The sequence below is a fragment of the Watersipora subatra genome, chromosome 2 (assembly GCF_963576615.1).
Source record: "Watersipora subatra chromosome 2, tzWatSuba1.1, whole genome shotgun sequence".
Taxonomy (NCBI): Eukaryota; Metazoa; Bryozoa; class Gymnolaemata; order Cheilostomatida; family Watersiporidae; genus Watersipora; species Watersipora subatra.
The window spans coordinates 9,219,330-9,244,521 of NC_088709.1; the positions used below are offsets into that span (position 1 = coordinate 9,219,330).

Sequence of the window (25,192 nt, forward strand, 5' to 3'; positions counted from 1 at the left end):
AGTCTCAGTCCATGCCTCTCAACATCACAACAAAAAGAGAGTACCTGTGCATAATATCATCGGGAAAACATAGTATGGTGCTTGAAATCTGAGTTATTTATTATAAAAATAATCTGTACAAGGACAGCTAATGACACTGATTCCTTTGTCATCTTCATTGGTTCTTTGGAGTTGTCCTACCTTCGCCTGCCACTAACGTCATTATCGTAGTTGATAAAGATAAGAAGTAAGTGATAAAATAAGCGGTAAGAGCATACAACACCGAATATGAAAATTGCGACGTCACAATATTTTTGGTAAAAATATTTGACTACATATATGACCGATCTAACGTTTCCGATGTCAGAAGCTTTTGTCAAAAGAATTAGCCCAAGTACCTATGCCCATTCAACAATCATGATCATTTCGGTTCAACCAGATAGTACCAAAGCTTGCTGTTTATTGGACAATTTCTTCATATCAAACATAGTACTTTATTTTTTACAATATAATCATCAATTGATATGCAACAGAAGTGATCACACAACAAAAAGTTTATATAACAATTAATATTAAACAATACTATATAAATTTAACAGAGCCAAATCAGAGTACATGTGTACATTCAAATACATACCAACACGTACAATCACATGTTTTACAATGAAATGGCTTCTCTAAGGTATAAAATGATGAGCAACGCTACAGCAGCAAATCTTACATTGATATGACTTTGATTCAGTGAGTCATCATGTGTCTAGTTAGGTGACCAATTTAAGTAAAGCCGCTACCATATATCTTACACTGAAGTGACTTCTTTCTAATATAAAACTTCATGGTTGTTAAGTCACTGCGGTGAGCACACCCGCTTTCACACATCGGTTACAAAAACTACTTCTCTCCATTATGAGCGTTGATATGTTCCATTAGACTCCTACGATTAAAAAACCTGCTGCTGCAAGTCTCACATTGAAATGGTTTCTCTCCAGTGTGTGTCCTCATGTGTATCGTTAGGTTACCACGCTGAACAAAAGTCCTCCTGCATATCTCACACTGGAATGGCTTCTCACCAGTGTGAGTCCTCATGTGACTTGATAGATTAATGGAGAGAGCAAAGCTGCTACTACAAATCTTGCATTGAAATGGTTTGTCTCCAGCATGTGTCTTTAGGTGTGTATCTAGATAACCTTGGTGAGTAAATTTCCTGCTGCATATCTCACACTGGAATGATTTCTTTCCGGTGTGAGTCTTCATGTGTCTCGTTAGATGATGGCAGTGAGCAAAGCTGCTACTGCAAATCTTGCATCGGAATGGTTTGTCTCCTGTGTGAGTCCTCATGTGTCTAGTTAAATGACCGCTTTGAGAAAAACTGCTGCTGCAAAACTCACATTTGAATGATTTTTCTCCAGTATGAGTCTTCATGTGACTTGTTAGAGCACTGCGGCGAGAAAACCTACTACTGCACATCTTACATTGAAATGGTTTCTCTCCGGTATGCGTCCTCATGTGTGTTACTAGATGACCTGACCGAGTAAAGTTCCTGCTGCACATTCCACACTGGAATGACCTTTCTTCAGCGTGAGTCCTCATGTGACTTGTTAGATTGCTGCGCTTAGTAAAGCTCCTACTACACATCTCACATTGAAATGATGTCTTTTTAGTAAGAACCTTTCCCTTTATTTTCCCAGTGGCCATAGATATTGATTTTATGGGTAGAACATTTTGGTTTCTTTGAATAGATTTTGGTCCACAATATTCATCTATAATGCAAGAAAATGCTTACTCATCATAAAATGTAAAATGCCTGTTAAGGACTACAAGAGGGTTATGATTTTTACTTTAAAACAACAGTTTGATAAATATGACTCGATTAAAATATTTTACCAGTTAAGTGGAATAAAGAAACTGTAGTACTACACAAACAAGTATTGTCATGTCACAAAAATGTCATTTTAACCCTACACGCAGTAAAAGATGATTTTGTAGAGTGCTCATCTCATAAATATCCAATTGGTGTAACAATTCAAACATATGGTCCAAGATTCAGCAAAAAAATATCAAAACTTACTAATATTATCAAGACCAACCAGCAGAAGTAAAACATTTATTATGAAAGAATATTTAGAAGGCTAAATTTAAATATGTCACTATTTCTGGACATGTACGGCCTTATGCTTCAACAGCAACAATTGTGATACATTCAAGTAACAATAGCACCCTCTAGATTTATTTTGTGTGCTATTTAAGTCTATTTATCCTTAATGAATAAGTTGATATATTAAAGACTGTTTCATCAGGGATGTACTTGAAATCAGCTGGTATATCTTATTAGTTAAGTAAGCTCAGGATGTTTATCATTATGTACTCAGAAAATTATAATTTAAAAACTGTCAAAAATGCCAAAAAAAACCTAATTTTAAAAATACAAAAATAAAATTAAAAAATATTTAATGAAATTTAATTCGAATAATCCAAAACTGACCAACTTGAACCAGAATGGCAAGTTTCATTATGTGAAAAACTGATAGAGATACAATTTTATTGTTTTAAGCAAATAGTTAGCATTCAGTTTGAGCCATCATCTGGTCATTCATGCTGGAAAATTAGACTAGCCAAGTAAATCTACAGCCCTCTGACAAACCATACTAAAAAGAACATCTATGGGAAATATGGGTCTACGGTGAGCAAGAGAACGACACAAAAAGCATAAATAAGAAACTTCAATTTTTCTAAGTCTGACTATTAGAAAATGTTTTGAGATGAAAAATCAACGTTAGAGTCATCATCACAGTGGTACATTTCAAACTACAAATACAACCATATAATGACCTCAAAACAGGTCTACGATGAAGGAATCCATTACCATATTAGTATTTTGTAATGAAGACATTGTTTAAATTACACTTAATGTCGTGTAAGGATGTGACCTTGACATGAATAAGAAGGGGATGGCAAGAAAGGGGCAGGGAAAAGTGAAGTAGATGAACAAGTACTAGAGACTGGTGAAGGAGAGAAAAAGAGATCACATACAATAAATGTGATTTACCAAACCAAACATGGTGTCAGGAGTGAGGTCAGACAGATAGAGAATTTGTTCAGTGTCAATTAAGTGCCAACTTTGCCGACTGTAGGTGAGATATTGATTGGTTCGTTAAGATTTTTTGGTTGTTGTTACTCACATAGGTGTCGCAGAGGCTATTTACCAGTTAGATATGAATGGAAAGATGGTGATAAATATGCCTAGATTAAAATTAGAGCATGGAATCGAGCTGCTGGACTCTTTTTAAAGAGTCCAGCACTGCAGTGTTGGACAGCAATTTTGTTGCAAGTCAACCTTTAAAGGTTGACTTGCAACAAAATTTACATTACAGTCATACTTCAACTTACGAGCTTAATGCGTTCCGAGACTGAGCTCGTATGTCAATTTACTCGCATGTTGGTGCAATTAATTTATATATAGAACAATTAAATATATATTGATTGGTTTCCATACTCTAAAAAAAGGCAAATAAAACACTCAAAACAAGATGTTGTAACAGAAAGAACATGTTGGCTATTGTCCTTACGTACTACATGCTTTCAAAAAGCAACAAATAAAAAATAATGCAAGGAAATGTGATTAATTAAAATGTAAAATTAAATACATACAATAGCAGTTAACACTCGCATTCGCCAGGGAGGGAGATATAAGTTATCCTTCGTTACAACAGTTGACTTTGATAAATTTAGATTTTATCAAAGTGTTAAAAGACAAACTTAGAAGCAAACCTAAAAGCAAACTTTCATTTTCAACTAAACGTAATTAAAATTTCTTCGGCGCTCATAGTTTGAAATTTCTCACTGGTTAGCGAGAAATCTTTCCTTTTTTTCGCTTTCACGACTAGCCGGCCGTTTTAAGATAAACCTATCTAAGGACGTTTGCCTTTGTCGCCCTTGCAACATGTTGCGATTAGGACGAACACAGGTGTCGTCACAAATGGTTAACACACGATCACTAGCCAACTTGTCCGAATGTCTATTAAACAGTTTGGATAGATAGCGCTGGCCTTTTCACATTGCATCGTTTCAGTTGCGCTGTCACCGGCCAATTGTTTGTCCAATGCCATCAGCGGTCGTGAAGATCACTGCACCGTTTAGAAACTATGGCTAGTCCTTTTGCGAACTAAATGCCCTGAATATAATCCTTCTGTTTGATAATTATGAATGTATTTCTGTCACATTGCCGAGCTATCTGAATCACGCATACACATTTCGCATATTTTGCAATACTTTTCCGTTTAATATCGACTGTTATCATTTGCTTTTTCTTTGTATTATCTTTCATTTTACTGGCAAACTTTCGGTCTACGCACAGTACTTTTAATTCACATAATTCTGCACAGAAAATCGTGCACAAAAAAACACGGTACAACAGTATAACCTGAGCAGTTGAAAAATACAGAGTGATGCTGTTCTAATAAAACACCTCCGACATACTTGGCAACTCACTCAAGTGCTCGTATCTCAAACATGGCTCGTATGTTAGTGCTAAAACTTGCTAGAAAGCTGGCTCGTATCTTAAGTTTCTCGTACGTTGGAGCACTCGTAAGTTGAAGTATTACTGTACAGTTATTTGGTATCAAAAGATTCACCATGTCTTACTCTGTTGTGTTGTAGGTGCCAAACATGTGGAAATGTGATTACAAGCTCTTAAAAGCTCAAAAACGAAAAGCCGCCGTAGATTGGAATCTCTTTATTTCGATGACGTGTCCATGAAATTTGGTTATTGTCTTGTCACATGAGGTTCTTATGTGAATTGAAAGTCCAATAAAAAGCTCAATACAAAACTTATCATAGCACTAGTTTATGACAAACACTTCGAATTTTACCGAAGACCCCGTATCAAATATAGATGCTCGCTACTTTACAGTTTTGTTTCGGCCTGGTCTAATTGGCAAGTCATAATCTGATCATGTGACCCAATACTTCGCAAATAACTTTTGCAGCACTTTTCGATTATCACAGGTAACCACCAGGCTCGTCATGATTATCAGACAATGATATGTACTCCTTCGAGGTAAGGCTAAACAATTAAATGAATTTTTATGGCAAGTTATAAGATATTACTGCTAAAAGTGACAGCATTTACAATGACAATACAACAGACGCGTAAGAACACTAGACATGGTTTTATTGAATATGTGAAGTATATTTGTGAAAAGATTTCGATGAATAAGGTTGCATGAATAAGGTTGCATGAGCTGGCACTTATGTTTGAGCGCGCTCAAACATAAGTGCCAGCTCTCAGCCAAACGCTTGTTTGGCTGAGAGATGCTACCAAATGTGAATTGGAAAAATGAAAAGGTTAGAAGTGATAGAGAAGATAAAAATGTCCATTTTGATGCTCATAAATGGTGGTGGCCCTAAAACACTTGGAAAAGTGAAATTGTGGGTAGAACTGACTAAATTTATTAAGAGTGTCCTAAAGGAAGATTTTTCTCTACCCGCTTGGAGGAAACAATTGTGTTGTTCAAGGACTGTACAGTCCTTGGCAAGAAGAAGCCAATTCAGGTTTTTTTTGCAGATGAGACTGTGTGAGTCAAATGAATTCCCTGTTCTCATAAAGCCATTCGGTTGATATCATTATTCTAACATACCATTTGGGATTGTGGGAGTATGATTCCAATCTGATGAGACAGTTTTAGATTGGGGCAGATCATAAGCTGTTGGTGTTTTTAAGTAATGAGGATTTGTCTGACCCGCCACGTGTTCAATATTGCAAGATGCGAATGAGACATGCCGTCATGATTTCTCACACTCCAGGTAATAAGATGTTTATAGTATATCTTCTGTCAAGGTTCAACTACCATAAAAAAGATGTGTTGGTTGAGAGTTGAATGTCATGCTTTCAGATATTTAAAGGCAATAGAGAATGTGTCCGAGAAAAAAGAGAAAATTTCCTACACAGGATATGCACTATCAGTTGATTATAGAATGTGTACATGGCACTTAGCCGGCTAATCCAAGATGGAACATCTAGAAGGTTAAGGAGATGAATGATAGCTTGTGCGAAATGGAACGATTGACAGTGATGAACTCAAGGAATTATGTACCTAGGGTATGTGTCAGAAGATTCTGGGAAAATTGTACAAAGGGCATCGAATATTGTTAGACTGCCCATAGGGCAAGAGATACGGTGTGGTGTCCAAGCAAAAATTTAGAGGTTTGAGATCTAGTAGAAAATGGTGATGCATGTATATGCTACCAGAGAATGAGCTATCTTTATGATCGATCACTAGTGAGTTGCCAAAAGGTTCATGGAAAATGTTAGGTACTGACATGCTAGAGTTTGAAACCGTGGTACAAAGTTTTTGCCAACTACTTTTCCAGATGAGTAGAGGTAATCCAGACGGTTAATCAAACAGGGCTTTTATTAGTAAATAAGTTATTCTTGTGTTGAAAAATTGGAAGTAGCTAAAAGAAGAGTGTAAAGTCATGAGAGTAACGGGGTGGATTAGAGAGCGGTAGAAACTGTGAACTCCATGTGTGGAAAGTAATCAAATAAACAGAAAGTTCAACTGTCATATAGGACAGCTTCATTAGAGTGTTTGTATAGGCCTGATGAGCTGATGTTTGGGCAAAAGTTGAGTTGTTGCCTGCGGTGTTTAGGCATGTAGGGTAAGGAATTCGCAGAGTGTTACTGCACTGACATGTGATTGAAGTTAACACAAGAGGATTTTGACAAAAGCCACAAGTTTGAGTGTCAGAACCCTTAACCAAGCAAGATGAGGTATGGGTCAAGCTAGAATACGAAGATCTGAGAAAAAAGGAGTTGTCAAGTTTTCAGGCAGCAAAACCAGTTAGTTATTTGCAGGAAACAATGGCAGATTGTTGGAGAGATTGAAAGTTCATTTGAGGAAGAGAATCAGCACTGGCATAAATGATGATGACACCAGGTTATTAAGAATGATAGTGAATGTATTAAAGTTGATAATGCATATGCCGGCAATGTGGGGAGTACCCATATGATTAGGCATTGTAGGCAAGATAGAGTAACCATACTGCACGACAGTAACTAAAAATACTATTAATTTGTGTTTTAGGTGATAGCAGTTGGGAGGTGATAGTAAAAAAGATCAAGATTGATAGACAGAGAAATGGATTTGATTGTAAAAGTGAATACTCCAACGGAGAGAAAAAGGGTTAGATTTATTGGCGGCACATTACATGACTGATAGCTATGGAAAGTCAAGTAACGCTAATTGGTAATAGTATTGTTGAGCAGCTGAAAATTGAGTGCACCAGAGTTATTTGCCTAAGAGACGTTTCGTCAAAAGGTTTGATAAATACTTTGGAAATGACAGCTGGTTTGAAGTTGGTGGTCAATGGTATTCCAGATCTTTATGTTCACGGCTTTCACTTGACAACATGTACAGGATTTCCTTACATGAGCATGATTTAGATGAGGCTAGCTCAACAGATTGCGTTATGCTGTGACAGTATTTATCCTGTAAGAGAAGTCCCGTACCACCAGTGGTGGTTATATTGTGAATAAGCGAACATGACAACTGAATGCATAGTATAGAGAGAACTCCGCCTTTACCTGAGAAGGTAATTGGAAGAGTCTACAGTGACAGGCTCTTCCAATAGGAAAGCCCGATTTCTTTACCGTGCATGGCCAGTCTGCGTACACCAAGTCACATCCCGCGAGACTGATAACCCGATGCAAGACAATATACCATCTCAATAGCCGATATATATGTCCGCTTTCCAATGAGTCTCATACGCTATACAATTATCTGCTGAAAAAGTGTATTTTTAAAAAAATGTTTACGACTTACGACTCATAGCGAGTGGTTCAATCGACTCACCATATCTGTGGACTGACACGAGAAGAAATGAAACAATTCCCCTATCCTTCCCTAGATACCAATTAGCAAGTGAAATGTCAGACCTTTTGTTATCTTTCCTTTAAAAAAGATAGAGGGTACCTCAAAGTGACAGAAGTTGGCCGAGATTTGGAGAAGGGCCGTAGTTAGTAGATCTGCACCCTGTCAATGGCAAATTGAAATAAGTAGCTCTGCCTATATCAATACGCTGGTCTGTGGTGCCACTGCCTGTGCAGTCAGACTACCCAGGAGCATTCCCATAAGATACCTGTCATACCTATGTCCATTAGCAAAAGCGAGGTAAAGACAGAAGAGATTGTAGCTGAGGTTGAGGGGTCATTATTGACCCCAACCAGAAGGCTCCAGGCTAGTCAGTAGTGTAAGCAATGTGGGTAGTTACAGTAGTCATGGTGGCAGTGTTGGTAGTGACAGTTGTCGTAGTGAAAGTGTTGGTAGTGACAGTGGTCTCTGCGGCAGTATTGGTGGTGGGGGTGGTCATGAGTGATGGAGAAAAGAGTGCATACTGACGATGGTTCTGGTACCAAAGAGGATAGTAGTTTTGGTACAGAATCAGAAGAGCCGGAGGTGCAGCTTATAAAGATGACTCTAACGGAGTCAAGTAACAAGCATCAGAAGTTAAGTGAACTGCCACGTGTAGTCATTGATAGTTCTGGTGTGGTCCGATAAAAAAGGAGATGTCGTATGATGTAATTTGTGGGGCTTAGGCAACATGGACGCCTGAGGTTATGGCAGTGGTGGCTTGTCATGACAGTCACGATGAGCGGATAAAGCCAGGAGATTATGTAGTGTTACCCAGTGTAAAAGTGAGAAAAGATGACAGTTTTGCTTCGATACATATGAGTACATATCTCCATGCAACACATTGAAGGTAAATATTTAACCTATTATAACATCAATTAAACTAACACCATATTGGCCTGGATCCTTGTGTGAGTTGACTAAACAACATTCTGTTTCTGGATTAGGTTCAGTGTTTACATTATAAGGAACTTAAATAAATTGAATCATCTTTTATACAAAAATTCTAAAAGAAATCTTAAAGAAATTATGTGACAAAAAGCGCAGAGTGCCTCTTGCAGTCAAAGGTTACAATTTCCTGAGAATGACTAAGCGTTTCTTAGCTCTCTTGAATCTGTGTTTAGCCAATATGATCCTCGAACCCAATAATTTCAGAAATCTTTCATATCTTGCAACTTTATAGTCAACACCGTCCTCTATGCTTAACCTTGTAACCTAGTATTTCAAAACCCCTTCTTTGAACTTCACTTCCCCAGACAATTAATTGTCCAGACCATAGTAATTATCATATTCATTGAACTGGGAGAAATCTGACATCAGAGTTAATCAACAGCAGTTATCGTTACTATTTGATAAATCTTAAACTAACCAGTTGGGTAGAGATTATCAGCACCATCAGATCCTGGTTCTGTTTTCACTTCTGTAACTCCTACAATAAAGATGAAAGTTTATCTAAAGTGAATGATAATAACAAGTTTTTTGTACATATGTATTCAGTTGTCATGGTTACTATAAAATACCCTTCGAACATAATTACCTCTGTCACTATCTGTGTTGACCGATGAATCACCAGGGACTACTTTAACTTAAAAATCCTTAACTTAAAACTTTAAAAATCCGTCAAATCTAATTACCTTGATCATGGTCTATGTTGAGTGATGAATAACCAGGTTCTATTTTAACCTCAATATCTACAACACAAAGTGACGATAATTTATTACCTACAAATAGAATTATAACGAAACTATGTATAAGGGCAAGCCATGAAAAATAATGTTCTCTCCCAACCTGCTAGTTAAAGAAATTTAGAAGAGTACTAAAAGAGTATGAAATTATGATACACTATGGGCATAGCAAACACGGTTATACCAGGCACAGTAATATAAGACATGTCTATAAGAAACATAGATATAGCACACATGGCTATAAGGAAGTAATAATAGTGGGTAAGTTTATAGAGGGTACGGCTGAGAGAAAAAAGAAATAGAAAAAATGCAAAAGAGTAAGCATGACTACAGAGAACATCGATAAATAGGAAATGGGTACAGAGAACATGGAATACAGCGAATATATAATGCGAAATCCTTGAACCATAACTGTCACGTACAGCTTTCATCGTTTGCTCGAGGTAAACCAGACACGCTGATTCCGATTTTGTACTCAAAATAAAGATTGGTCAACTAACTTTCAGAATTCATGAAGAATAAAAATAAACGCAAAAGAGCGCGATTTTATCACAAGCTAGTGTTGTTATCGCGCTTTTTTGAGCTCATTTTTCCCAGTGTTCAGCCTATTAAATATCCTGTAATAAGCTACGAGTAATGTTAATTAGCTTATTCACCTTTCATAAAATACTGAGATTATTTAAAAGGCTGAATGAATTTAAATAATAATGGGTTTTAAGACACCCATCTTTATAATTATAGATCAAACTAAACATTCCCAACTTCCGTTCCTAAAAAGCCAGGATACGTCACACATTTATGAGCGGAGCTTGTTGTGTCGATTGTGTTGTTTGCGAGACCGATATTGAAACGCTATAAAAAGCCTTCATGAGTTTGAAAGTTAGTTGACCAATCTTTATTTTGAGTACAAAATCGGAATCAGCGTGTCTGATTTACCTAGTGAAAAGGATGAACGCTGTACGTGACAGTTATGGTATAAGGGCAATACTCTTCAACACATACATAGTTCGGTAGCATTAACTAACCAGTTGGATAGATACTGTGACTCAGACCATCTGATTCTGGGTCCACTTTTACTACCAAATCTTCCATGACAGACGTTAAATGGAGAGATCAGTTTATCTAAAAAACAGTATCAAACAAGATCAGGTAAAAATCCACGCTCGCCTAACATAGTGGTTGTAGGGGACTAGTTTTTATGAACAAAACCCGATAATGAAGTAAAGAGATAATAATTTAATTTGCATTCAGCCCAAGGATAGCAAACATCAAAGTAATTTATATTATTACAAAATAGTCTTGATAAATAGATGATTTGAGGATCGTTGTATATGGTTGGTCATACTTGACCTGTTGAAAATGTCATCAAATTGTAAAGAGGTAAAATAAAATAATGTTTTTAATATATTTTGGCAGCCTCAGTGTTTCATGCCTGTATTATTATAGTTAACTAGCTTTCTAGTAAGCCAGGTAACTATAACCATACTCTGTTGGCATGCTAGCAACAAATCATATGATGACTTGGCCTTTTATGACAATCTATTATATAGCACTGAATGATAGAATTGAAAACTGTCTTGGACTCTAAAAAAATAATAGGATAAACATGATTATGACAAAAATGATAGTTGTGTCGCAATGTTCAAAATGTATCGCAAAAATAATAAAAAGTGTGTAAAATATTACGATAAAGTCATCAAGTAGTGTACACTTTACAATGACTCTACTAACAGTTGGATAGTTTTGGAGCTGCAAGTTTTGAAGTACAGTGCAACTCCGAGTTATGATGTCACTATTATACAGTTTTTCCGCCTTCCAATGTCACACACGATGCTTTTGTTTCTCCATACAACATTTTTTCTTATACAACATCAACAAAAAAATTTTAAAATTAAAATTTGGGAGTCCGTGTGCTAGTTACGTCAGAATAATGAAGATGTCTATATGCTATTTGCTCAAGTCCTTCCCACAATGTCTGAAAGAGGTACGATGCCCGTTCTTTCTCATTTCAATGTTATCTGTTATAGGTTACAGTGAAAATGATATCGGAAACAGATAGGTGATAAAACTATAGATGATAATAAAATTAAAGTTTCGTTTACTAAAATACATTTGAAAACTTAGCTTTAGGTGTGTGTTTAGTAAGCTATATTCATTCAAATTAAATTCAATGTTTTTCTTATTTGTCTGGCTCAAAGTTAAGAACACCCTACAGTACATACTGCACATAGTATTTTCAGTGACAGTGATTTCAGTTAGAGTTAACCTTTTCAAGGCTGATAGCATTGTTTGAAATAAATACTTTCAGAAATCTGATTGGCAGAGCTCTTGTCGAGGTGTTTTACAGATGTCGTCAAAGTGGCTCTGGTAAACTTTACACTATCTACTATTACTATCTTGCATACTGAACTTATACTGTACATACACATCGTTAAAATGTAAGTCTAGTATGAGCAGCTGTTTTTTATGATAAAAGTTATTGAATCATTCAAAAAAATAAATAAAACTACCTCATAATTGACAATTTAACAGTTTTCAATAAAATCTAGTCATAAACTAAAAAGATTGTGCATGCATAGTATGTTTAGCACGTTCAAGTCTAATCCCAGATATACCGAGATAGATTTATGCTTTCTCCGTCCTGATCACGCTTGCCTGATAGGCTTCCAAATAGGTGGAGTAAGGACACAATTTCCTAAATGTTCAGCAATGGCATAGAAAAACTATTTGTTTCGATTGATGTTTGGACATCTTAGAAATAGATTACCTCATGTGCCTTTGCTCATTGGTCCCTACGCTGTCTTGATTGACATTTGAAAAAGCCCTACCCTACTAGTAGTTTTTAGCTGTTAGCCATTTTGTTTGCTACGGTAAATTACGGCGTAAAAAACCGAGGTCCTCTGACACTGATCTTGTTCATTTAAACATGAACCATTATTTTCAACCTCTTAACCAAGCAACAAACAGAAAAAGGAAAAACTTCAGTGCCGTGTGAGCAATGCTTTGAGTTTGAGGCAGTCTGGGAGCACCTAGTTTACAACCAGGGGCACTGGTCGAAAATAAGTGGAGACAAGGTATTGTTGTGCTGAGTGCGCCAATATACCCCCGTGCTGAGCGCCATGTTTCCAGTGCTGGCATACTGAGAGTGACTCGCGATGATGTCTTCACCTACATGAATTTCATTGTTAGCCTCTGAGGATAGGTGAATAAGCAAAATTATTGTATTTCAATCAATCATCATTGGGTTGACAATGATGTCCGGTGAGGTGCGACAACATTGATAATTGTCCGTCTGACACATGTGTACTAATTTTGATGCATATTTTAATATACAGTATTATGTAGTTGGCTGTGATTTTTTGTGAGCTTACTAAACATATCTAGACAGTATCTGACAAATTTTCATTGTAAAACTGTTTTTAGAAGCATATCGTCCTTGCTTAACTTGAAATACATGAAGTTCTGTTCAAAGTATTATCTCATATCCGCGATTCTATACAGTGTTCAGAAAAATGATGGCCAAACATAAGCCATATTCTGATAGGAAAATATGTAAGTTTTTTAATGCAAGCCAAAAACTGGAACAATGTTTGACAATTCAAGTGTACGCAAAAAAGTTTTCATGCCTATTTGTTTTGGTGTGAGAAATTCAAAAAAAATATAATTAGACACAGCAAGACAGTTGATGCGTTTATAATAGGATTAGCAGGGGTTAAGCTGCAATAAAAATTTAGCTGTCGACCACATATGCAGATGGCAACATAACGCTTGCAACATCTAATACGCAGTGTACAAAAACTGACCAGGCCATAGCTTAGCAAAAGGTGCAAATCTAAATTTAATTTTGACACAAAACAGAAATTATACTACGCAGAAAATTTATAACTATATCACTAATATTTAATAGGATTATCGATAATACGTTTTGAATTTATATAACTTCATAATACCACTTAAGAAACATTGGTAGCGACTAATATAATGTCCTTCTCATTTGCTAAATGATATGCATCATCTTTCCAGCAACAAACAAGACTCGTTGCGTTTTCGTTTAATGTAGGTATTATATAGAAAAATACTTGAAAGACAAAAAATTTCAAAAAGGGGTAAAACGAAGTGCAAAAGTAATTTCGTGTCATGCACGCTAAAAAAATATATGTAAGCTCTTCTGAAATTTAAAAAAAATGAATGATAATTCAGTTCTCTAATTTGTTGAGCACCAGTTTCCCTACTTTTGCTTTCCGAGAAAAATAGTTTTACGAGAATTTATCTGGAGCAGCAAAATGCTTGGCTTACAAAATAACATGGGTAGTTGATCGGCTCGTTACAACGTCGACGATTATGACGTCAACGTTGACCATCATCCGCAACAGCGTCGTTTAAAAGGAAAGTAACGCTACCGGAAACTCAAATATATTCTAAACTTACAAGCAAACTGACGTTACCATACAACGTTGAACGTTCTGTTGCAAATTGATGTATTTAATTGGAAATACGATTTATACTTTAACGAATTTACAATTTTTAGCATTTTATATACCACAAAAATTGTCAAAACCTTTTAATTTTTTCGTGTATAGTACCAGCATCTTATCTGTAGTTAGTTAGGTTCCCACCAGCCACCAGGCTAACAGCAAACTCTGTTTGTCTGACACCGTGACATTAAAGGAATTGTTTCAACCTTTGTGTCAGCACTTTGACACTTTATTTTTGTAAATATTATTTTAATAGTTATTTAAACAGCATATTTATTGCAATGGTTTATTGTTGGGCTGTGGGATACTCAGGCAGATCAGAGTTATGCCTACAGGTGTTTCAGTTCCCAAAAGACCCTGAAAGAAGGAATGCATGGATTGCTTAAGTGACCAAGTAAGATTTACGCTGTTGTAGCGTTTGCAATTGTATAGATTTAAATATTACTATTAATTGCAATTTATTCTAGTACAGTAGTAGTTATTGAGAGACAATCTACAACTGACTGACTAATTAGGAGTTACCCTCTCAGTATAGACAACTCCATATGTTATCCATATCATTACACTTACATTGTATATGTTTATCTACATTAGCCAATCAAATAATTAAATTAATTAGCAGCCGACTTAACTCTCTTCCTGTTATACTGCAAAAGCCAATAGTTGTACAAACAAATACATGATATGTTAATCTGAATGTTACATCACTGATTCCTATCATCTCTACTCAGAATGAGTACCCAAAACAACAAAAATTTCACTCACGCAGCAGTAGTTACATGTATTGTTCACAGTTTTATGTATAGAGATAAAAAAAACTCTAGATTGGTGAATAGCTCTTCACAATGGAGCAAAAGTGAGGCCTCTAATTGGCTATCGTTTTCACGACGCTATGCCGCAGTGATGCGCATTACTGTGCAGCAAAAGAGCCTTTAGTTGAGCAATGAGTTTAGTAGTGAAAGCATACTTGTCATACTAGTTTTAATTCATAAACGTAACAATAAGTCCAAAATCTTGGTGAAAAGTCAACAGAGGAGACTACAACGCCCCAGGTATGTGAACCCACAATAAAAATTACAAATACTTGGTAAACCTAGTCTTTGCACGTGTACTATACCATTGGTTCACGTCGTAAGTTACTACTGGAAACAAACTAACTAGCAACTCAACTGAACTTACTTGTCTTATCATGGTCTCATAACAACGAACATACCATTCTATGATTATTCTGAATTGAAAGTGAAGTGAATGAATGCTTGGGACTATCAAAAGAAAGAGTGTCTAGACTGATTACAACAACACATATTAACAAACTTGTCTCTCAGCTGATAAGGTTGTGATCTAGCTTGGCAAGATTAATCAAATGACTTTTTTGTCTTATTCCAAGTAATGTTATGACATTCATTTTACTACATGTACGGTATGTATTGTTCAAGAGAAAGCAAACACGTAATTTTAAGAATTTTTTATATGTATGGCGCCTTACAGTGCTTCGCGTTTCGCGTTCTCAACTCGAGTTGTGGAACTCGAGTTGTATTAACAAACTCGAGTTCGTAAAGGTAAGGTGCAATATACTGGTATTACGGTAGCATAACCGTAGATGTGGTTATATTAACAATAGTATATCAATAGGCACCCATTAGCTAATAAAAATTAAACTATGTATGTACTGTAAAACTAGAGCTACTGGCGAATTAGAGTATCCCAAGTTTGCAACTCGAGTTGTACAACTCGAATTATATTTAAAAACTCGAGTTTGTAAATATAACTCAAGTTGTAAAACTCGAGTTACACAATTTGAGTATATCAAAACCCAAGCCGAGTTCTTTCAACAACAACTCGAGTTCAATAACTCGGCTTGAGAACATGGAACGCGAAGCACTGTAAGGCACCATACTAAACAACTCGTCATTTCATTTTCTCTAGCTATATTTTTATATGGATTTTTTTGGTGCATCATTAAACATCGTTGTCATAATTTCTATGTTTGTTCATTATAATTGGTGTTCATTCAGTTTTTTGTCAGGTTCTAGAAAAATAACTCTTTTTTTCATTTGAAAAAAGAAGTGGGCCCACATAAGTTGTTTTTTAGTTTGCTTTTCACATTCTACAATTGTTTTTGTCTCTTTATATTTATATAAATAAATATGCGCTACATCGCCAATATATATAATTTAAATATCTATATACAGTATATATATTTAAATTACTATAATTAATTATTAAGTTTTATACAATATGCGCAAATGTAGTTCTGTAAATGAAACACTCCAATTACTCACTTTGCTTTTTTGCAAACCAGGGTTAGTTTTGCGTAACACAACTCGATTTCATCAAAAACCTAGCCCGAGTTCTTTGAACAGCAACTCGAGTTGAACAACTCGAGTTGAAAACACGGGACCCGAGGCACTGTAAGGCGCCATATATATTATTAGTAATCCATAATACTACGTTAATTGAATGAGAAAACAAAATTTTAGCAGATATTTCTACTAGTTTAGCAAGTTCAAAGTCGGAAATATATTTTGGTGCATTTACCTCGGAACATCACTGATTCTCAACACAGCCGTTTTCGGTAACCGTTTATTTACTAATTCCTTAGTAAAATAACGTCTAACGCATTTGATATATGTTTAGCCACAATCAGTTAATTACAGCGGATAGATGCCTATTTGCTAGTCGCAAATCTGACACTAGAAGTTGTGGCATAACCTTTTTTAGAATTCATGTGTCTCAGTCGCCAAATTTAGCAAAATTATGGCGGTCTAAGGCAAAGCGTGCCGATTTAATTTTTTGCAGACTACCTGCTAGTGCGGTCGGTCGTGTGCATTATGCACTTCCATGAGAGCCAGATTTATTTGATTAAATTTGGGACAACTGCAAGTTTAAGGGTGAAAAAGGGAGAAGTTTAATTCCCTAATGGTGTTGTACCATACAGCAAGAGGGCATCATCAAACAAGAAAACCTCGACTGAAAGTAATTTAAAAATAATTTTAAATAAATATTAATAACAAATATAGTAGTTTTATAATATAATTTAATAAATTTAATAATTAGAAATATTTAGTACTGTACATGAGTACAAAGCAATGATTTAATATGACTAGGTGACAATGAGACTCAGGCTGAGTTTCATACGTTTGATTTTAACCTGATTCACTTTAATTAACTTGGCTAACTGAGTAAAAGTTAGTCAGAGAATTTTAATTTTCTGTTTGGTCTGGATGGTCAGAAATGCTTTAATTGTTCATAAAATACATGACTAATATTATCATAAAATTTGGATTGCATTACTACTTTTATATTCATGCTACCATTAGTAATATAGTCTTTACAGATCACTTGAAGTGATTAGCCTATACACACAATCAGGTATAACTATTTAACTATGTGTAGTGTTCGTGTGTTGGTGATGGTGGTAGATAGTGGTTATGGTGATAGTGCTTGTGGTAGTGGTGGTGACACTGTAGGTAATGGTTTAGAAGCAATTCAAACATACTAACTTTAGTGGTATTTATTTGTAATTTTTTGATAGGATGTATGGCTTTGGACCAAGAATTTGACCAAAGATCCGATTTGAGCGTGTGCACACAAAATAAAAAAGAGTTGCTTCCTTGGATAAAGGAAATAAAGAACCATGTTTGGTATTTTGTGCTTCAATGTAAAGTCGATGCTGAGCTATTGGTTGAGATGATGCTTAGCATAAGATACCATGTCGCTAATATTCGTAGGAGCTTTCCAGGACATGACAAGTTCATCCACTGCTCTCATGAACCAATTGATCTGTGAGTGATGAAAAAACATATTATTTACACCCAATTTTGGCATGAAAGCTGTATGTAGAATCTAATAATATATTCAGAAATAACAAACCACAGGCAAATGTGTAAAATAATATTTCATATATCCCTTGCAATGCCTTTGGGTTGTGATAAAAGAAGATGTAGTCATTTATTGCATAATACTAAACAGAGATTGTACAAATGGTAAATATTCTGCAGCGGGTTGACATTTGAATAAACAAAAACTTTGCAGATTCATAATATTTTGTAAAATAACAACGAATAACTGGATATGTTTACAGATAAATAGAAAGAAAGGTGAAATTCCAAAAAGTGCAGGGCACAAAGTATGGCGCCTTACAGTGCCTCGCGTTGCGTGTTCACAACTCGAGTTGTACAACTCAAGTTGCACAACTCGAGTTGCACAACTCGAATTGTGAACACGCAACGCGACTTTGTAAAAGTAAGATGCAATATATTGGTATTACAGTAGCATAACCGTAGATCTGGTTATATTAACAATGGTACATCAATAGGCACCCGTTAGCTAATAGAAATTAAACTATGTATGCATGTACTGTAAAACTAGAGCTAACGGCGAATTATAGTGTGCCGAGTTTGCAACTCGAGTTGTACAACTCAAGTTATATTTACCAACAACTTGAGTTTGAAAATATAACTCGAGTTGTACAACTCGAGTTACACAACTCGAGTTCATCAAAAACCCAGGCCGAGTTGTACAACTGGATTTGCGAACACGCAACGCGAGGCACTGTAAGGAGCCATGCATTAGGGCAAGCGAGACTGCTAAACACATTGCGTCTGTTGAACCATGGCCAACACACTGGTGCTTTAAAAAACCTCCACAGCCTCATATTAAGTTATGCACCAAAGAGAATAGACTTTGATCCTCCAGGATATTTTACGAGAATCAAACTAGCAGTGATAGATCACAACACAAATGTGGGAAGAGAAGTTCTGACTGGTAAGCTGTATCTACAATAAAATTATACATGGATTATACTACTCTTCAGAAGGGATACCACTTTTACAGCTTGAACAACATTAAAGATAAATTTATGCAGAAATTGTATTAACACAATTGATAACTGGCATTAAATTTTAATTATTATAAATTATTTATTAAAGATAGCAATGGGGAACTGAAGATGACAGTATATTGCTCTAAAGAAGCTAAAGGCTTTCGCACAAGAAATGTATATGCTGGAAAGAAGTTTGAATTTCGAAGAAAGCGTTTGAAGATTATCTGTGAGAAATCTATGGGATCAACTCCAAAAGTAAGTCATAAAACTCCAGTAAGTCATACCTATACTGCAATGTATTAAAATCACATTTTTTTGCCAAGATATTGGTTCAATTAGTCACTGTCACACAGTCTGCAGAATAATGCATGAACATACAATCACCATGCAGTCTTAAATTACCCTAACACTGTACTGTGCAACATTCTGAAGTTAGTATGATGATGGTGTAACACACACAAAAATTTCAACCAGTTTGTTATACTTTTAATTGCGCTACATGTAGATAATAGGAAATATTGTGAATAAATATAAATATATGAATTGCAGGACAGAGTAGCTCCACTTTCAAAACATCTTACAAAGCCAGATAGTAGAACAGCAATAAAAATGCACAGGTCAAGATTCACATGAAAGTTATATCCAATCCTTAGTTTTATGTGAGGTATCGTTTTGATAAAATTAATATAACAGGCTATTCAAATTATAAATATTATGCTGTTCTTTGTATAATATGATTTAGATTTATGTAACGTAAGCTGTTAAATGTGGTGTTTTTATGAATTATTTATCAAACCACACATGATGGTATTATTTTGTTAAAATCACATTCACTGTACAAGACATGAACATCAGCTAAGTAAAGATGATGTCAGATTCAGTTAAAATATTTCTGAAAACTATATTTTTCTCAACTCACCACTGAACTTACATTGATGTCCTTCTTCCATATTAAAAAGCTCTACTTCATCCGCGTCATTCTGATCATCATCTTCTGATTCTACATTTTTGAAGCCTGCATAACTCCCATTTGGATCAAGCAACATTATGTAGAAAACAACGCGTGAAGAAACATTTTTTCGGTTTTTTCTTCCAAGGCACCCGTAGACGAGCAAGGAGTAGTTGTTTTAGCAGTGAGCCTTTCAGCCTTCGTATTATGAACGTAATAAAAGAATGATAGAAATAAATTATAGTTGAAAGTTTTTAGCGATACGTTTTAGCAAAGACATTCATAGATTGTGTTCTATATGAGCACTTGTTTCCGGATTGTCAGAATTGTGGGGACGTGCGGTCTCCATCACATTAGATAATAACGAATCAAGTCAAACGTTATGTTTCGCGTGATTGGATGATTGATTAAGAATCAGCATTCCCAGTGGCAAGTCCGTTTCACACACATTTTAGCAATGGCGTTATTTAACCGATTTTTGCAAAATATGCAGTTGAAAACAGACTCTGTACTCAGTTATATGTGAATGCACAGGCATTTTTTGTTTTTAAAATATTATTCTTAGTATTTACCTGTTGTGAGAAAAAGTTATATTATGCTAAACTTGGTAAATTACACAAAACAAATAGGGTAAAAGTTGGCCTTAATCAGTAAATTCACTTTCCCTTTAAGACAAGCGGCCCATTTTAAAGTTTACATCAAAGCCAAAGACTGACCTAAATTTGCATATAGATAGTGTCGTAGTTGGAAACATTGATAGCTGAGAAAAATAAAAAATTGTGGGACTACGAAATACCACAACTAGAGTTGCCCCGGTTTTAATATCGGAATCGATATTGGTGCAGATATGGGTGTTAAGTATCTGAATCGGTATCGGCTGATCTTTTCATAAAATATCGGAAACTTCAGATAATTTTTACATATCAACTATTTAGCAGAAACCCGTATTTTAGCCTGCTACTTTAATAGAAAAAATCATCAGCTGCAAGTTCCTTACTTCTACTTAATGAATTCCGGGCCTGTCACACAATCTATTTCATGTCTATAGCCTAATAAACATCCACACAGCTGAGCAATCTTTTGGTTTTAGTCAGGACGTAATCACAAAGTGCGGTATTTCCCAATTACAGTTATATGATTTATTGCAGCCAATCACGAACAATGGAATCATAATGAGAAACGAGAATGCGGTGTAATGTTTTTATTTACTAGCATTGTGAAAGTAAGTTGAGCAGTCGATGCATAAAGTTATCTATCCTTTCTCTTGATCCTGACGATATGATGTATTGTTTGTATCGCATAAATAATCTCGGTGGCTTGTCGGTGTTTAGCCTGTCCTCCATTATCTGTGGCAAATGAGTCATTCGTCAGTACGACTGGCTACATCGATAGTGATAGGAGATAAAGACGTCTCACTGAGATGATTGAAGCACTAACAGTAATTAAAAGACGCATTTATTTGCTCTAGACTTGTATAGGCGCAGCAGACCGTTCAGCAGTAGAAGAGAGACTTCATTATCACAGAAAAAGCTGTACCACTAACAGTAATTACCATTATTAATAACATATTTCAAGAAACGTTGACTGTTTTGTTATTAGATGCACGGTATGTCAGTATGTGAATATATATACGTGTATATCTTTTTTCATAAATACAAACAAATAAATACATCAAATTTTATATTTTTTGCATTATATTTATATTTGCATAATAAAATTACCAATAATCTATGCAACACAAAATAATCTGAATCGGTATCTGATTCGGATTATTTTTCAATAAGAATCGGTATATCAAATCGGTATCTGAATCGGCTGGTGAAATTAGATTCGGGCATCTCTAACCGCAACTGCTACAAAACAGCGCAGCAAACACTCCAATACATCAATAAGCAAACACAAAAATTTAGGGCAATTTCTATGTTGCTGAAAATATCAAGCATGGAGTTGTCCAACCATCACAGCTGATGAAATGTGAATATATGGGACATCGGTTAGATTGGGAGTTGTCTGATCATTATAATGACAAACGAGTGAAAAACAGCATGAAACTCAAACTAAATCATGATTATTATTGATCATCGCTACCTCATATGAGGCTACAACAATTACCAATAGATACGCAGGAAAGCAAACGACTTTACATACAGACTGACAGGCACAAGCAGAGGTATATCCCGAACATCAAAGAACCAGCCATATTTGCAAATTTTCGAAGCATTGTAGCAGTTAACATACACTAGATCACCAACCAGTCATTTGTGAAATGAGTATTCACAACAATTTATCTAATATAGAGGTATAGCTTATAACATTATTTCTCAACATAATTACAAAGTTATCAATTTGAGACTGCGAGTGCATTCACTACTAGGAAATAGCATTCAATCGTGTTGTGTACTTCGTGCTGGGAGGTAGCTGATTACTGAGCTGAACATTGAACCTGCTTTTTATCTATAACGTATGTTTCATTTATTCTTCTTGTATGTCGCTTTGAAAAATAAAATTGATTAGATCACTCTTAATCAGCTAATATAAGCTGAGCTAAATGCATAGATTTGGAACTGAAAATTGTGATGGTTTTGTTTTTGTTGAGTGGAAATCGAGCTTTATTTTTTAAGTCTGCACAAAAATTTTACCCAGGTATTTCATGTGGTTGCAGGTGGATGCTTTTAATCTTGCCTTACCACGGTTCTGTGCCATAATGCCATGCAGTCAATGGACTTATTCCATCGTTTCTGGGTGGCATACTGCAGGTTGCCTGACAGAAGGCGAATACATGTGTAGTTCTTCCATGCCCACCAATTTAGTAAAGTGAGGTATGTTGGACAACATTGCACCGAGCCATTGCACTATTGGCTTGTTTCTTCTATCAATGCTATTTATCTGATGAGAATCTTATGTACATGTATATTATACTAATACATGCATTTTCCTATGAAAATTATACATGTATATATAATATGCAATGACTTGGAATGACTTCTCTCCAGTGTGAGTCCTCATGTGTCTTGCTAGATTGCTGCACTCAGTAAAGCTCCTACTGCACATCTCGCATTGAAATGATGTCTTTACAGTGGTCATAGATAATGATCTTATTGGTAGAACATTTTAGTCTCTTTGTAAAGATTCCGGTTCACGATCTTCACCTGCAATGCAAAAAAACTCTTTATCAATCATAAAATGTCAAATCCATTCAGAAGAATGCAAGAGGATTAATGTTCTAGTATCTGGTTTGGGACCTGTGGATGGCAACAATGAATAGGTGTCCTCGTATGTTGAGGTTTGCTTTATTCGTTTAATTGTGCCCTGTATACAGAAAAATGATGTGCACCAATGGAAAGAAAATACAGAGGTTGATGTAAAAAATAAAAAACAGGCAAATGCATTAGTTGAATTGAACAAACATGTTTGGTACCAACACTCACAATAGTTGAGAGATCAGCTCCAAATACTAGTATAACTTGCCCCAGAAGGTGAGATGTATTAGCTGTTGTGATAGATAACTAGCTGTTGCTGGAAAATAACAATTAGGTTAATATTAGCGCGTGTACAAAAAGTCATTAAAAAAGTTCAAAATTACATGTAGTAGAAAAACAAACGTTCTGTTAATGCCGGTGTCCTCATGCACTCTCAAGTGATCCTCACAAACTAGCTGATGAACATTGTTTGACTATAAACTGCTTATATTAGCTGAAAAGATAAATAATCTCACAGCTTGTGATGAAAAGTTTGGCTTGTTAGTTTGAGCAGAGATAATACTATTGTTTGTTAGAGCAAACCTGAAACAATTACGACTTCTACTTTAAAACAGGAGATTGATAAATATGGCACGCTTTCCATTAAAGCTTGCCTTGCAACAAAATTCACATTACAGTTATTTGGTATCAAAAGATTCACCATGTCTTACTCTGTTGTGTTGGAGGTGCCAAATATGTGGAAATGCGATTACAAGCTCTTGAAAGCACAAAAACGAAAACCCCCGAAGATTGTAATCTGTATATTTCTCAAACGTAGTCATTACATTTGGTTATTGTCTTGTCACGTGATGTCCTCACGTGAATTGTAAGGCCAATAAAAAGCTTAATATGAAACATATCGCAACACTAGTTTATGACAAACAGTTCGGGTTTTACCGAAGACCCCGTATCAAATATAGATGCTCGCTACTTTACAGTTTTGTTTTGGCTTGACCTAATCATCAAGTCGTAATCTGATCATGTGACCCAATACTTCGCAAATAATTTCTGCACCACTTTTCGATTATCACAGGTGACCAACAGGCTCGTCATGATTATCAGACAATGATATGTACTCCTTCGAGTGAAGGTTAAAACGTTAAACAAATTTTTACGGTAAGTTATAAGATATCAGTGCTAAAAGTGACAGCATTACAATGACGATAACATAGACACGTAAGAACAATAGCCATGGTTTTATTGGATGCTTGAAGTATAATTGCGAAAATATTTCGGCGAACTAGGTTGCATGAAAGTGTAAACAGAAACCATCTTGTAACAACTACGTCACATTTGACTCGTTTTGGAAAGAGGATCCAAACTACGGCGGTCTCGTGTGGCCACGATTAACTGTTCGTTTTTTAGCTTTTAAAGGGAAAGTAAACACAATTTACTGATGAAGGCCAACTCTTACCCTATTTGTTTTGTGTAATTTACTATGTTTAGCAAAATATAAATTATTTCTTACAACAGATAAATACTCAAAATAATAATTTAAAAACAAAAATTGCCCGTGCATTCACATATAACTGAGTACAGAGTCTTTTTTTAATTGCATATTTTGCAAAAATCGGATGAATAACGCCATTGCAAAAATGAGTGTGAAACGGACTCGCTACTGGGAGCACTGATTCTTAAGTACTCATCCAATCATAAGACACGTAGCGTTTGACTCGAATCGTGATCTGATGTGAGGGACATCGCACACTTCCCGCAAGTGTGACAATCCGAAAACAAGTGCACATTTAGAACACGTCTTTGATCGTAATTGCTAATACACATATTGCTAAAATATTTCAACTTAAATTTATTTCTGTCGTTGTTCTATTACATTCACAATACAATGGCTAAAAAACTCACAGCTAAAACAACCACTCCTTACAGAAGCTACACAATTGATGACGGAGTTGAAGATGGGCAAAGATATAAATATATCAGTGGTGAACTCTCCGATGAGCGCAAGCAAAAAAAACAGTCATCATCGTCATGTTCAACAACGATTAGTATAGCAACGACCACGAGCACTACTATTACCACCACTGCTTCATCTATGATTGCTTTGCCTACAACCATTGAACTTAAAACCCCTGGAATGGCAATCACGTGACTTTTACATTGATAATGGTACTTAAC

The 25,192-nt window shown here is 35.6% G+C and overlaps 1 protein-coding gene across 1 annotated transcript; it reads right to left on the reverse strand.

The window, feature by feature from the left end:
- Window positions 1–376: 376 nt before the first annotated feature.
- On the reverse strand, window positions 377–10,695 carry LOC137386792 (zinc finger protein OZF-like). The gene is made up of 4 exons (XM_068072940.1): window positions 10,597–10,695; window positions 9,521–9,577; window positions 9,256–9,315; window positions 377–1,739 (listed from the first exon to the last, which is right to left on the reverse strand). The coding sequence occupies exons 1-4, from the start codon at window positions 10,661–10,663 to the stop codon at window positions 871–873; spliced, it is 1,053 nt and encodes a 350-aa protein (XP_067929041.1). The 5' UTR covers window positions 10,664–10,695; the 3' UTR covers window positions 377–870.
- Between the last annotated feature and the right edge of the window lie 14,497 nt (window positions 10,696–25,192).